This window comes from Eriocheir sinensis, chromosome 9 (assembly GCF_024679095.1).
Source record: "Eriocheir sinensis breed Jianghai 21 chromosome 9, ASM2467909v1, whole genome shotgun sequence".
Taxonomy (NCBI): domain Eukaryota; kingdom Metazoa; phylum Arthropoda; class Malacostraca; order Decapoda; family Varunidae; genus Eriocheir; species Eriocheir sinensis.
The window spans coordinates 7,850,858-7,864,142 of NC_066517.1; the positions used below are offsets into that span (position 1 = coordinate 7,850,858).

A 13,285-nucleotide genomic window follows, 5' to 3' on the forward strand; every position below is an offset into this window, starting at 1 on the left:
ATGAAATCTAATAGCGCTTTTATCAACTCTTTCATAGTTACTGAAATATTCTAATACCTACAACCAGAACAGATATATTTTCATTATTGTATGTGAGAGGTATAGAGGGAAGTAATTGCTTGTTAAGGCTTTTATTCTAAGAATCTACCTCAAAAAGTCTAAAAGTTCAGAGTTAAAAGTGTAATGATTACCGAAGAAGAAAACTCATATAAGATCTCTATTCATAACTCCCGTAACACCTACTATACATTTCAGCGGCAGACAAACGCTGTTTTTCGCAAATATCTCCTAAACGAATCTTTGGATCAGTATGATATTTCAGCACACTACCTATAATACCCGGACCTAATTTATGGCTAACCTACCACATTACTGTATGTCTTATGTGACGAGTTTACTTGTGAAAACTAACACAAACCCGACGAGTCATGTTGACGCATTCGAAGGAAAGTGTGCCCCCCCCCCCCTGCACCCTCCCAAACTATTCCTAGCCACAACTACTCCCCCTTCTCGCTCTCGTTATCCCTCCTCTTCTCCCCCTAACTTCTCGCCTCCCTCATCACTCTTGTGTCCCTCCCTATTTCTCCCATCACTGTATTATATATTAGAATGTTATGTACGTGTATATGTATAGATAGTATGATTATTAACTAAGAGCATGGTACAGTTCCATGGAGGCAAGACGTATTTCACGTTGATAATTACTGTACAACAGCATGTTTACATACATATAGTATGTAGAAGGTCCATGTTTGCAGTCCTTATGGTCACCCAAGTGAACACGATGTACTGGCATTACCTGTGGTCTGGACCTTCTAGGAAAAGTTATTACTGTTATTACATACTGTGTAGTACATATTCATCATAAAATGTCAACTTGGTCCAGCTAATATAATGTTATTTTGTTGACTTGTCTCTTTCATATTTCTATTTTGCCAAAATTATAAACCGCATATATTTTTCTCCATCTATACATATGGTTATCATGCGTAATACGTAGTCATTACTATATATATATGTACATCGTGTATTATTGTAAATACGATTACATACATTCCACTACTTATTAAGTGGAAGCAATATGAAAAAAGTATGACAGTGTTCCTTTGCTTGCTAATAGCACAGGTAGTTTGACGCTATTTATAAGAGCACTGATGATGATCATAGTGCTACTAGATGATGTTCAGCTGTAGACTTGAGTTAGAAACAGATTCCAAAGAGCAACTCGTGGGGTTCCCCGTCCGCTAGGGGAACCTACGGCGGAGCTATGTGCGTGGTTCTCCTTAAACTCTTTTTTTTTTTTTTTTTTTTTTTTTTTTTTTTTTTTTTTTTGTGTGTGTGTGTGTGTGTGTGTGTGTGTGTGTGTTGTTCTAATTCTAATTCTAATTCTTATTCTTACTAGCTAGCGCAAGACTAATGTATCGCAGTGTCTGTGCTGGCTGGCTGGCCCTGTTGGTTTTGCACTTAGTTTAGCTTACCCTCCCAAACGTTTTCTTCTTCTCCTCAGGGTCTACCTCGCCACCTAGCACCTGTGTGTGAGGCCGGATGTTTAGGTTGGGTTAAACTATACCGTGTGAAGGTGAAGGTGAAGGTACAAACCGATGCATGCTTTCTCTGGTGAGGCAGGGGATCATACATGACGTCAGTGACTGACTGACTGATTCATTTTACTCATTCCGGACCTACTCCACAGGCCACAGCGGGTCGGAGCCCACCCAGCTACTACCTACCTACCTACCTACTTCATCTCGGCGGGGGCAGCGCCGCATCCGATCTGCACGACGGCCATCATCGTCTCAACGACCTACCTCCCGGCTCTGTTTTGCGTTTTTTTTTATTTGTTATGTTATGTTATGTCTTGTGGGTTAATTGTTGTTATCGTCGTTGTCAGCAGAGGAGTCCCTTACCTGCCGTGAAGAAAACAAACAAACAAACTAAGTGTGGGAAGCCTGCCAGACGTGGGGGTTGTTAATTGTTGTCATGACTGAGGGTCTTCTTCCTAGTAATATCAGCAGGAATTGACCTAGGAATGTCACTATGTAGTTGAGGGTGTGTGTCCAGAAGTCTCTTTTTGGAAAAGGGTGTGGCTCCCAAGGGGAGCCGGATTAAACGGTACTGAATTGTCGTCCCTGAAAGGCCGAGGGCGATTACTTCTTCTCGGTCTTCTTGGGCAGGAGCACCGCCTGGATGTTAGGCAGCACACCTCCCTGGGCAATGGTGACGCCGGAGAGGAGCTTGTTCAGCTCCTCGTCGTTGCGGATGGCCAGCTGCAGGTGGCGGGGGATGATGCGGGTCTTCTTGTTGTCGCGGGCCGCGTTGCCGGCCAGCTCGAGCACCTCGGCGGCCAGGTACTCCATGACGGCCGCCAGGTACACGGGGGCGCCGGCGCCCACGCGCTCGGCGTAGTTGCCCTTCCTCAGGAGACGGTGGATCCTGCCCACGGGGAACTGCAGGCCGGCACGGCTGGAGCGGGACTTTGACTTCCCCTTCACCTTTCCTCCCTTGCCGCGTCCAGACATGTCGACAGTGAGTGGTGGGGGCGTGGACTTGCGCTTCTGCTGCGGCTTTTTCGCCCTATATAGTGCAGCGCAGGATCGGAGGGCGGGGACGGCCGGGCGAGCCCGCCAATGGGAGCGCGTGCCGCCACGCGTCCCCGCGATCCCGAGGGAGCGGCGCCGCCATAAAGGGGGAATCCGGGGGCGGCCCGGCAACATTCGCTCGCCGTCTGGGAACGAAGAAGCAGACATGCCCCCCAAAGCATCAGGAAAGGCCGCCAAGAAGGCTGGCAAGGCCCAGAAGGCCATCGCCAAGGGTGACAAGAAGAAGAAGCGCAGGAGGAAGGAGAGCTACTCGATCTACATCTACAAGGTGCTCAAGCAGGTCCACCCCGACACCGGCGTCTCCTCCAAGGCCATGTCCATCATGAACTCCTTCGTGAACGACATCTTCGAGCGCATCGCCGCCGAGGCCTCTCGCCTGGCCCATTACAACAAGCGCTCCACCATCACCAGTCGGGAGATCCAGACGGCCGTCCGTCTCCTCCTGCCCGGTGAGCTGGCCAAGCACGCCGTGTCCGAAGGCACCAAGGCCGTCACCAAGTACACCTCCTCCAAATAAGCAACCCACCAACTTGCTTGCACTGGAAAAGAACCGGCTCCATCGGAGCCACAAACTATTTCCCGAAAGAGAACGAAGACGGTTAGTCCCTCCCGCGCTCTCTCTCTCTCTCACACTCACTCACTCACTGAGCTGACCCACCAAGGGATGCATGGCATCAATAAGCGGACCGAGTCCCGCCAGTGCTCGCCAAACCGCGACCAAAGCTTGAAATCGCCAATGCTTCTCTCGGTCGTTTGTTGTTAGCTGCAGGGGATCACGATGAGCGATATATGCCTACATAGCAGCCGTCATCAGTAGTTAGTGATTCCGCCCCTCCGCTTATATTTATTTACTTGTTCTGGTAATTCCTGTCTTCCTGCCTGCATGTAGTCCCCACATATTCCCTACTCGTGCACCCGCCAGTTGAAATAAGTTAAGAGAGAAATCAAAGCCCCCCAATCAATTGATATGAGATTATGAAGCAGAAGGATATGTGGGAAAGGCAACAAGCCAGTGATCCTCCTCCCCCCCTGCCCGCCCCAGTGTCTGTCTAAACTCTCTCCCGGAAAGTGACTTTGGCCCTGAAAAGGGCCTAGATATATTGTGAGAAGATTGTAGTACTCAGAACGCCCGCTTAGGCACGCTCGCCGCGAATGCGACGGGCCAGCTGGATGTCCTTTGGCATGATGGTGACACGCTTGGCGTGGATGGCGCAGAGGTTGGTGTCCTCGAAGAGACCGACGAGGTAGGCCTCGGAGGCTTCCTGCAGAGCCATGACGGCAGAGGACTGGAAGCGGAGATCGGTCTTGAAATCCTGGGCGATCTCGCGCACCAGACGCTGGAAGGGCAGCTTCCTGATGAGGAGCTCGGTGCTCTTCTGGTAGCGGCGGATCTCACGGAGGGCCACGGTCCCGGGCCTGTAGCGGTGAGGCTTCTTGACTCCTCCGGTGGCCGGGGCCGACTTGCGAGCGGCCTTGGTGGCCAGCTGCTTGCGGGGCGCCTTGCCACCGGTGGATTTCCTGGCAGTCTGCTTGGTACGGGCCATGGCTACGGACGAACAGAACAGTTGAGTCTGCCAGCCGTTTCTGGTTTTTATAGTTTTGGCGGCCGGGGGAGGAGCGGTGGTCCGCCGCGCCCTGCGCGTGCGCCGCCTCCTAGTCCCGCGCTTGCCCGCCCCCGTCAGGCAGTGCATCTATCTAGCCCTATTGGAGGAATTTAGGGGTCTCTTGGAGCTGTCTGCATATGCTAGAGCCTAGTACAGTGTGGAGGCTCACCCAACGTCACTGGGCCGTCCGGAAGTAGACGGCAGGAGCCAGCCTATCGCCCAAAGACCCACCACCGCCGCCTCTGGCTCTGCATATATAGAGCGAACGCTGCAACAACCCAACATTGGAAGCTCAGCAGCGGTCGAGGAAGGAGCTCTCCTCCTCTCCTCACCTGACTCACCATGGCCCGACCTTGCCCGAAGAAGCGCCTCCAACTCTCCCCACCCGTGGGAGAGGAGGACGGCTGGACCCGCGTCCAGAAGAGACGCCGACGAGCCCCGACACCACCACCGGCCCCTGACCACCGAGTATACACCATACTCCACCACGACGAGGTTAGCCCCTTCCACGCCGTTCGACGGCTGGAGAGAGAGCACCCGGGCCTTCGGGTACGGGTGCAGGAGAAGTCTGGGGGTGCGATCTATATCAAACCCCTGGATGAGGAAGCTGCTTTTTCCCTTGCTCGTCTGAGCAGGGAAACCACTGACGGCATCAACCTTGGAGAGGTCGAGGGCAGGTCGCGGGGTATCGTTTCGCGGTACCCTCTTGGCCAGTCCCTCCGACCGATCCAGGAGGACCCGCGCGTCACCTTCGCAAGGAGGTGTACATACAACGCGGGTCACTGTCGCAGAGAGCCCACGCGGCAGGTCGAGGTGACGTTTCGGGGGTCTCTCCCGTCGTCCCTTGACCTAGGCGTCTGGGGTGTCTTCTCCGTCAGGAGGTTCACCCCGGAGCCCCTGCGGTGCTTCAATTGCCAGGCCTTTGGCCATGTGCAGAAGTACTGCAGGACCGGTGCTCTCTGCGGCGTGTGCAGCAGCGGGAAACATCTCTCCTCGAAGTGTATTGATACACTGAGGACCGGCAATGTCCGGGCTGCACGATGTCCGAACTGTGGCGGGAGACACCACGCCTGGTTCAAGGGCTGCCCCGAACGACTGAGGAGGCTCCCCCCTCGGCCCTCGGGTGCTATAGACACCTTGCCCCCAAAGAACCAGGCTGTTTCCCAAGCAGCTCCCTCTGCCTCACCCTCTCCAAGCCCAAGAATGGAAGTGGTGGTCCCTGCACCAGCACCTGCCAGCCCACTGCCAACCTTTGAAGACGCCGCCACCACCACCGACGACGCTGCCCCGCCACAACAGGATGAGGTCGCCACCAACACCGACGACCTCGCTCAGGAAGACGCCGAAACACAGACAAGCTGGAAGAAGCGAGGCAGGGCCTGCCAGACCGCTCCTCCGCCCACTGAGGATGCGGCGGCCCAGTCAGCTCCAGAGACAGCAGCCCAGGAGACGCAGACGCTGAGGACGACCACCGCAGACGCAGAGACTGCCGCCCCTGACCCGAGCCTTTGCGCAGGCCCCCCTGGGGCGAACTGGGAGGCTCATTTCGCCCCCGCGGTCACGCTCACCAGGGTGGAGTTGTACACCATGCTGAGGGCCCTAAGGGGCCTCATCGAGAACCACGCCGAGGCAGAGCTGAAGGGCCGAGAGCACCTGTATGAGAACCCCATCCTGACGGTGCTTTACGAAGCCCTCGGAGCAGCGCGGACTCACAGGAGGCCCGGTTTCCCGATAAAGTGCCCGCGACGAGACCCACGGCGAGACGCGCTCTGGCCGGAGTGATGATCCAGATAGAGGCGGGCCAGCCTATGGCATATAGCCCGCGAGGGCTAACAACCCTCAAAAACCCACCACCACCACCAACAACCCAACACTCACTCCACTGTTGAGCTACCCACCTGAACCATGACTGGCCGCGGCAAGGGAGGCAAGGGACTCGGAAAGGGAGGCGCCAAGCGTCACCGCAAGGTTCTTCGGGACAACATCCAGGGCATCACCAAGCCGGCCATCCGTCGTCTGGCGCGCCGTGGCGGTGTGAAGCGCATCTCCGGGCTCATCTACGAAGAGACCCGTGGTGTGCTCAAGGTGTTCCTGGAGAACGTCATCAGGGATGCCGTCACCTACACTGAGCACGCCAAGCGCAAGACCGTCACCGCCATGGACGTGGTGTACGCCCTCAAACGCCAGGGCCGCACCCTGTACGGCTTCGGTGGTTAATGCCGCTGCCTGAGCGAGCCCGACCTAACCCACCCACCCCGGACCTCTTTGAGGTCCACATTCTTATTCACTAAGAGAATAGTAGCACACTTTTTACTTCAGTTATATTTTCTTTCTTTCTTTCTTTCTGTTTCCTCCCTCCCTCCCTCCCTGCCTAATGATGGTTCACACCTCCGCCCACTGCTCCCCATCCACCTCATTTGACACTAGTTTGTTTGTTTCCTCAATCCCATCTTTTCCCTCCCTCCCTCCCTCCCTCCTGCCTAATGATGGTTCACACCTCCGCCCACTGCTCCCCATCCACCTCATTTGCCACTAGTAAGCTCCAATTTGTTTGTTTCAGTTCTTACGGAAACATCATTTTGCCATAATTTCCGCTGTCCCTGTCAATTCTTTGTAAAATCAGTAACAGGATATTTATGAAAAGAGAGAGAGAGAGAGAGAGAGAGAGAGAGAGAGAGAGAGAGAGAGAGAGAGAGAGAGAGAGAGAAAACTATATTGGAAAATACATAGACAAAACAAAGCGACGTCTGGACGGGAACAGGAAAAGAAAGAGAGGAAGAATGACATAGAAAGGTTAAGAAAGAAAAAAAGGAGGAGAAAAAGAGAAAGAAAGCAATAATGAGAAAGACGGCAAATATATAGACAGAGAGAAAGAAGCCTCCCCTTCTTGATCCACTCCTTCTATTGTCTCTTGGAATGTGCAGGAGTGTATAGGAAAGCAAGGGTAGGGTTAGAGGGTGAGGGACAGGCTCAGAACGAACTTGAAAGGGAAAGGCTGAGGAAGTGGAATCTCCTCCTCCTCCTCCTCCTCCTCCTCCTCCTCCTCCTCCTCCTCCTCCTCCTCCTCCTCCTTCTTCTTCTTCTTCTTCTTCTTCTTCTTCTTCTTCTTCTTCTTCTTCTTCTTCTTCTTCTTCTTCTTCTTCTTCTTCTTCTTCTTCTTCTTCTTCTTCTTCTTCTTCTTCTTCTTCTTGTTTCTCGTTGTCGTCCTCATCATAACGTTGCGCCCTCTCTTACTGGACCCGCTTTTTCAGATACGTTGAACCAGCCCCGCCACCGAGTAGCCCGCCGGAACCCTGGGCAAGCGTCTACATGCCCAACAGTAGACAGGTGGATGACTAAAAGGCTGCAAATACGTTTCTATGAAAGTAGGTGTGCCGGCATGTAAATAGGTGTGCCTGCCTGCCTGCCTGCCTGCCTGCCTGCCTGCCTGCCTGCCTGCCTGCCTGCCTGCCTGCCTGCCTGCCTGCCAATTAAAGCGAACGGGCTAGCTAACAGACAAACACAAAACTAGCTAGCTAACAAACTAAAAGACAAACAAGCTAGCTAGCAAACAAACAAACAAACAAACAAACTAGCAAGCAAGCAAACAAGCTAGCTAGCAAACAAACAAACAAACAAACAAACAAACAAACAAACAAGCTAGCTAGCAAGCAAACAAACAAACAAACAAACAAACAAACAAACAAACAAACAAACAAACAAACAAACTAACTAACTAACTAACTAACTAACTAACTAACTAACTAACTAACTAACTAACAAACAAACAAACAAACAAACAAACAAACAAACAAACAAACAAACAAACAAACAAACAAACAAACAAACAAACAAACAAACAAACAAACAAACAAACAAACAAACAAACAAACAAACAAACAAACAAACAAACAAACTAACTAACTAACAAACAAACAAACAAACAAACAAACAAGGTTGCTAGCTAGCAAACAAACAAACAAACAAGGTAGCTAGCTAGCAAACAAACAAAATAACAAGCTAACTAGCAAACAAACAAAAACAAACAAACAAACAAACAAACAAACTAACTAACTAACTAACTAACTAACTAACTAACTAACTAACTAACTAACTAACTAACTAACTAACAAACAAACAAACAAACAAGGTAGCTAGCTACCAAACAAACAAAATAACAAGCTAAATAGCAAACATACAAACAAACAAACAAACAAACAAACAAACAAAGAAACAAGCTAGCTAACTAACTAACTAACTAACTAACTAGCTAGCTAACTAGCAAAAAAGCTAATTAGGGAGCTAGCTCGTTTGTTTGTTGCAAGCTAACTTGTTAGTTAGTTTTGTTGTGGGAGTTTTGTTCTTAGTTTGTTGAGGTTTGTAATGCGTGTTGGCTTTCCTTTTTGGGGGGGGGTTTGCTTGGGATGGAGTATTGCGATTTCTTTTTACATATGTTAGATGACTGTCTCTTTTTAGTGATTCTGAAAGTCCTTTAGCGAAAATAATCACTTGGATTATAGTGTCTTTCCTGCAATATTTGCCTGTGCAATGGAATAAGTATTATTTCATCTATCACTGAAATAGCTGGATGTTAATACAAAAATATTGCCATACTCAACTCCTAATACCTCCCCAATTGTTTTTTTTTTTTTTTTTTTAATGCAAGACCATAGGTAATAGTAGCTGTATCTACAAAACGATTGGTAATAGGATTATCTGTTACTCAAGCAAATGGTACAAATAAATCATTCTCCTTGAACAAGTTTGTTTTTACATCCTGTGCATATGGGAGGAAAAATGAAATCTAATAGCGCTTTTATCAACTCTTTCATAGTTACTGAAATATTCTAATACCTACAACCAGAACAGATATATTTTCATTATTGTATGTGAGAGGTATAGAGGGAAGTAATTGCTTGTTAAGGCTTTTATTCTAAGAATCTACCTCAAAAAAAGTCTAGAAAGTTCAGAGTTAAAAGTGTAATGATTACCGAATGAGAAAATAATATTAGATCTCTATTCATAACTCCAGTAACACCTACTATACATTTCAGCGGCAGACAAACGCTGTTTTTCGCAAATATCTCCTAAACGAATCTTTGGATCAGTATGATATTTCAGCACACTACCTATAATACCCGGACCTAATTTATGGCTAACCTACCACATTACTATATGTCTTATGTGACGAGTTTACTTGTGAAAAATAACACAAACCCGACGAGTCATGTTGACGCATTCGAAGGAAAGTGTGCCCCCCCCCTGCACCCTCCCAAACTATTCCTAGCCACAACTACTCCCCCTTCTCGCTCTCGTTATCCCTCCTCTTCTCCCCCTAACTTCTCGCCTCCCTCATCACTCTTGTGTCCCTCCCTATTTCTCCCATCACTGTATTATATATTAGAATGTTATGTACGTGTATATGTATAGATAGTATGATTATTAACTAAGAGCATGGTACAGTTCCATGGAGGCAAGACGTATTTCACGTTGATAATTACTGTACAACAGCATGTTTACATACATATAGTATGTAGAAGGTCCATGTTTGCAGTCCTTATGGTCACCCAAGTGAACACGATGTACTGGCATTACCTGTGGTCTGGACCTTCTAGGAAAAGTTATTACTGTTATTACATACTGTGTAGTACATATTCATCATAAAATGTCAACTTGGTCCAGCTAATATAATGTTATTTTGTTGACTTGTCTCTTTCATATTTCTATTTTGCCAAAATTATAAACCGCATATATTTTTCTCCATCTATACATATGGTTATCATGCGTAATACGTAGTCATTACTATATATATATATGTACATCGTGTATTATTGTAAATACGATTACATACATTCCACTACTTATTAAGTGGAAGCAATATGAAAAAAGTATGACAGTGTTCCTTTGCTTGCTAATAGCACAGGTAGTTTGACGCTATTTATAAGAGCACTGATGATGATCATAGTGCTACTAGATGATGTTCAGCTGTAGACTTGATTTAGAAACAGATTCCAAAGAGCAACTCGTGGGGTTCCCCGTCCGCTAGGGGAACCTACGGCGGAGCTATGTGCGTGGTTCTCCTTAAACTCTTTTTTTTTTTTTTTTTTTTTTTTTTTTTTTTTTGTGTGTGTGTGTGTGTGTGTGTGTGTGTGTGTGTTGTTCTAATTCTAATTCTAATTCTTATTCTTACTAGCTAGCGCAAGACTAATGTATCGCAGTGTCTGTGCTGGCTGGCTGGCCCTGTTGGTTTTGCACTTAGTTTAGCTTACCCTCCCAAACGTTTTCTTCTTCTCCTCAGGGTCTACCTCGCCACCTAGCACCTGTGTGTGAGGCCGGATGTTTAGGTTGGGTTAAACTATACCGTGTGAAGGTGAAGGTACAAACCGATGCATGCTTTCTCGGGTGAGGCAGGGGATCATACATGACGTCAGTGACTGACTGACTGATTGATTTTACTCATTCCGGACCTACTCCACAGGCCACAGCGGGTCGGAGCCCACCCAGCTACTACCTACCTACCTACCTACCTACTTCATCTCGGCGGGGGCAGCGCCGCATCCGATCTGCACGACGGCCATCATCGTCTCAACGACCTACCTCCCGGCTCTGTTTTGCGTTTTTTTTTATTTGTTATGTTATGTTATGTCTTGTGGGTTAATTGTTGTTATCGTCGTTGTCAGCAGAGGAGTCCCTTACCTGCCGTGAAGAAAACAAACAAACAAACTAAGTGTGGGAAGCCTGCCAGACGTGGGGGTTGTTAATTGTTGTCATGACTGAGGGTCTTCTTCCTAGTAATATCAGCAGGAAATGACCTAGGAATGTCACTATGTAGTTGAGGGTGTGTGTCCAGAAGTCTCTTTTTGGAAAAGGGTGTGGCTCCCAAGGGGAGCCGGATTAAACGGTACTGAATTGTCGTCCCTGAAAGGCCGAGGGCGATTACTTCTTCTCGGTCTTCTTGGGCAGGAGCACCGCCTGGATGTTAGGCAGCACACCTCCCTGGGCAATGGTGACGCCGGAGAGGAGCTTGTTCAGCTCCTCGTCGTTGCGGATGGCCAGCTGCAGGTGGCGGGGATGATGCGGGTCTTCTTGTTGTCGCGGGCCGCGTTGCCGGCCAGCTCGAGCACCTCGGCGGCCAGGTACTCCATGACGGCCGCCAGGTACACGGGGGCGCCGGCGCCCACGCGCTCGGCGTAGTTGCCCTTCCTCAGGAGACGGTGGATCCTGCCCACGGGGAACTGCAGGCCGGCACGGCTGGAGCGGGACTTTGACTTCCCCTTCACCTTTCCTCCCTTGCCGCGTCCAGACATGTCGACAGTGAGTGGTGGGGCGTGGACTTGCGCTTCTGCTGTGGGCTCGGAGAGCGAATACCTGCCGCTCGCGGCTTTTTCGCCCTATATAGTGCAGCGCAGGATCGGAGGGCGGGGACGGCCGGGCGAGCCTGCCAATGGGAGCGCGTGCCGCCACGCGTCCCCGCGATCCCGAGGGAGCGGCGCCGCCATAAAGGGGGAATCCGGGGGCGGCCCGGCAACATTCGCTCGCCGTCTGGGAACGAAGAAGCAGACATGCCCCCCAAAGCATCAGGAAAGGCCGCCAAGAAGGCTGGCAAGGCCCAGAAGGCCATCGCCAAGGGTGACAAGAAGAAGAAGCGCAGGAGGAAGGAGAGCTACTCGATCTACATCTACAAGGTGCTCAAGCAGGTCCACCCCGACACCGGCGTCTCCTCCAAGGCCATGTCCATCATGAACTCCTTCGTGAACGACATCTTCGAGCGCATCGCCGCCGAGGCCTCTCGCCTGGCCCATTACAACAAGCGCTCCACCATCACCAGTCGGGAGATCCAGACGGCCGTCCGTCTCCTCCTGCCCGGTGAGCTGGCCAAGCACGCCGTGTCCGAAGGCACCAAGGCCGTCACCAAGTACACCTCCTCCAAATAAGCAACCCACCAACTTGCTTGCACTGTAAAAGAACCGGCTCCATCGGAGCCACAAACTATTTCCCGAAAGAGAACGAAGACGGTTAGTCCCTCCCGCGCTCTCTCTCTCTCTCTCTCTCACTCACTCACTCACTCACTGAGCTGACCCACCAAGGGATGCATGGCATCAATAAGCGGACCGAGTCCCGCCAGTGCTCGCCAAACCGCGACCAAAGCTTGAAATCGCCAATGCTTCTCTCGGTCGTTTGTTGTTAGCTGCAGGGGATCACGATGAGCGCTATATGCCTACATAGCAGCCGTCATCAGTAGTTAGTGATTCCGCCCCTCCGCTTATATTTATTTACTTGTTCTGGTAATTCCTGTCTTCCTGCCTGCATGTAGTCCCCACATATTCCCTACTCGTGCACCCGCCAGTTGAAATAAGTTAAGAGAGAAATCAAAGCCCCCCAATCAATTGATATGAGATTATGAAGCAGAAGGATATGTGGGAAAGGCAACAAGCCAGTGATCCTCCTCCCCCCCTGCCCGCCCCAGTGTCTGTCTAAACTCTCTCCCGGAAAGTGACTTTGGCCCTGAAAAGGGCCTAGATATAGTGTGAGCAGATTGTAGTACTCAGACGCTTAGGCACGCTCGCCGCGAATGCGACGGGCCAGCTGGATGTCCTTTGGCATGATGGTGACACGCTTGGCGTGGATGGCGCAGAGGTTGGTGTCCTCGAAGAGACCGACGAGGTAGGCCTCGGAGGCTTCCTGCAGAGCCATGACGGCAGAGGACTGGAAGCGGAGATCGGTCTTGAAATCCTGGGCGATCTCGCGCACCAGACGCTGGAAGGGCAGCTTCCTGATGAGGAGCTCGGTGCTCTTCTGGTAGCGGCGGATCTCACGGAGGGCCACGGTCCCGGGCCTGTAGCGGTGAGGCTTCTTGACTCCTCCGGTGGCCGGGGCCGACTTGCGAGCGGCCTTGGTGGCCAGCTGCTTGCGGGGCGCCTTGCCACCGGTGGATTTCCTGGCAGTCTGCTTGGTACGGGCCATGGCTACGGACGAACAGAACAGTTGAGTCTAATCTAAAGATGTAGGATAGATTAGGGTGGGGTGAAATAAGAGTATAGGTATAGTAAAGTTTTTGAAGTGATGTTGAAGTAAAGTGAGAGGTTAAAAGGTGGCGGGCTG

The 13,285-nt window shown here is 50.4% G+C and overlaps 4 protein-coding genes across 22 annotated transcripts in view; 2 read left to right on the top strand and 2 right to left on the bottom strand.

Moving 5' to 3' along the window:
• The window catches only part of LOC126995883 (histone H2A-like), a 74,193-nt gene extending 71,637 nt beyond the window's left edge, over positions 1-2,556 (bottom strand). For 11 of the 19 annotated variants that reach the window (XR_007750796.1, XR_007750795.1, XR_007750794.1 and 8 more), the window contains exon 1: positions 1,727-2,556. Coding sequence is in view for 1 of the 19 variants with exons in the window: in XM_050855781.1 (XP_050711738.1) it covers positions 2,148-2,519 (372 nt within the window). In the remaining 18 variants the exon portion in view is untranslated. Of the gene's footprint in view, positions 1-1,347 lie in introns of those variants that run through there. The other 8 variants (XR_007750799.1, XR_007750798.1, XR_007750797.1 and 5 more) reach the window with 5 other exon arrangements.
• LOC126995882 (histone H2A-like) overlaps positions 1-11,504 on the bottom strand; it is a 54,473-nt gene extending 42,969 nt beyond the window's left edge. The window contains 2 exon segments of the mRNA XM_050855780.1: positions 10,996-11,256; positions 11,259-11,504. Coding sequence (XP_050711737.1) covers positions 11,120-11,256; positions 11,259-11,490 — 369 coding nt within the window. The 5' untranslated portion in view covers positions 11,491-11,504 and the 3' untranslated portion in view covers positions 10,996-11,119.
• LOC126995887 (histone H2B) lies at positions 2,604-3,178 on the top strand. The gene has a single exon (XM_050855788.1). It carries the CDS (start codon positions 2,746-2,748, stop codon positions 3,115-3,117), a length of 372 nt encoding a protein of 123 aa, XP_050711745.1. The 5' UTR covers positions 2,604-2,745; the 3' UTR covers positions 3,118-3,178.
• Positions 11,505-11,512: 8 nt separating the features above from the next.
• LOC126995889 (histone H2B) lies at positions 11,513-12,172 on the top strand. Its single transcript, XM_050855789.1, has one exon. The coding sequence runs from the start codon at positions 11,746-11,748 to the stop codon at positions 12,115-12,117; it is 372 nt and encodes a 123-aa protein (XP_050711746.1). The 5' UTR covers positions 11,513-11,745; the 3' UTR covers positions 12,118-12,172.
• Positions 12,173-13,285: the final 1,113 nt, after the last annotated feature.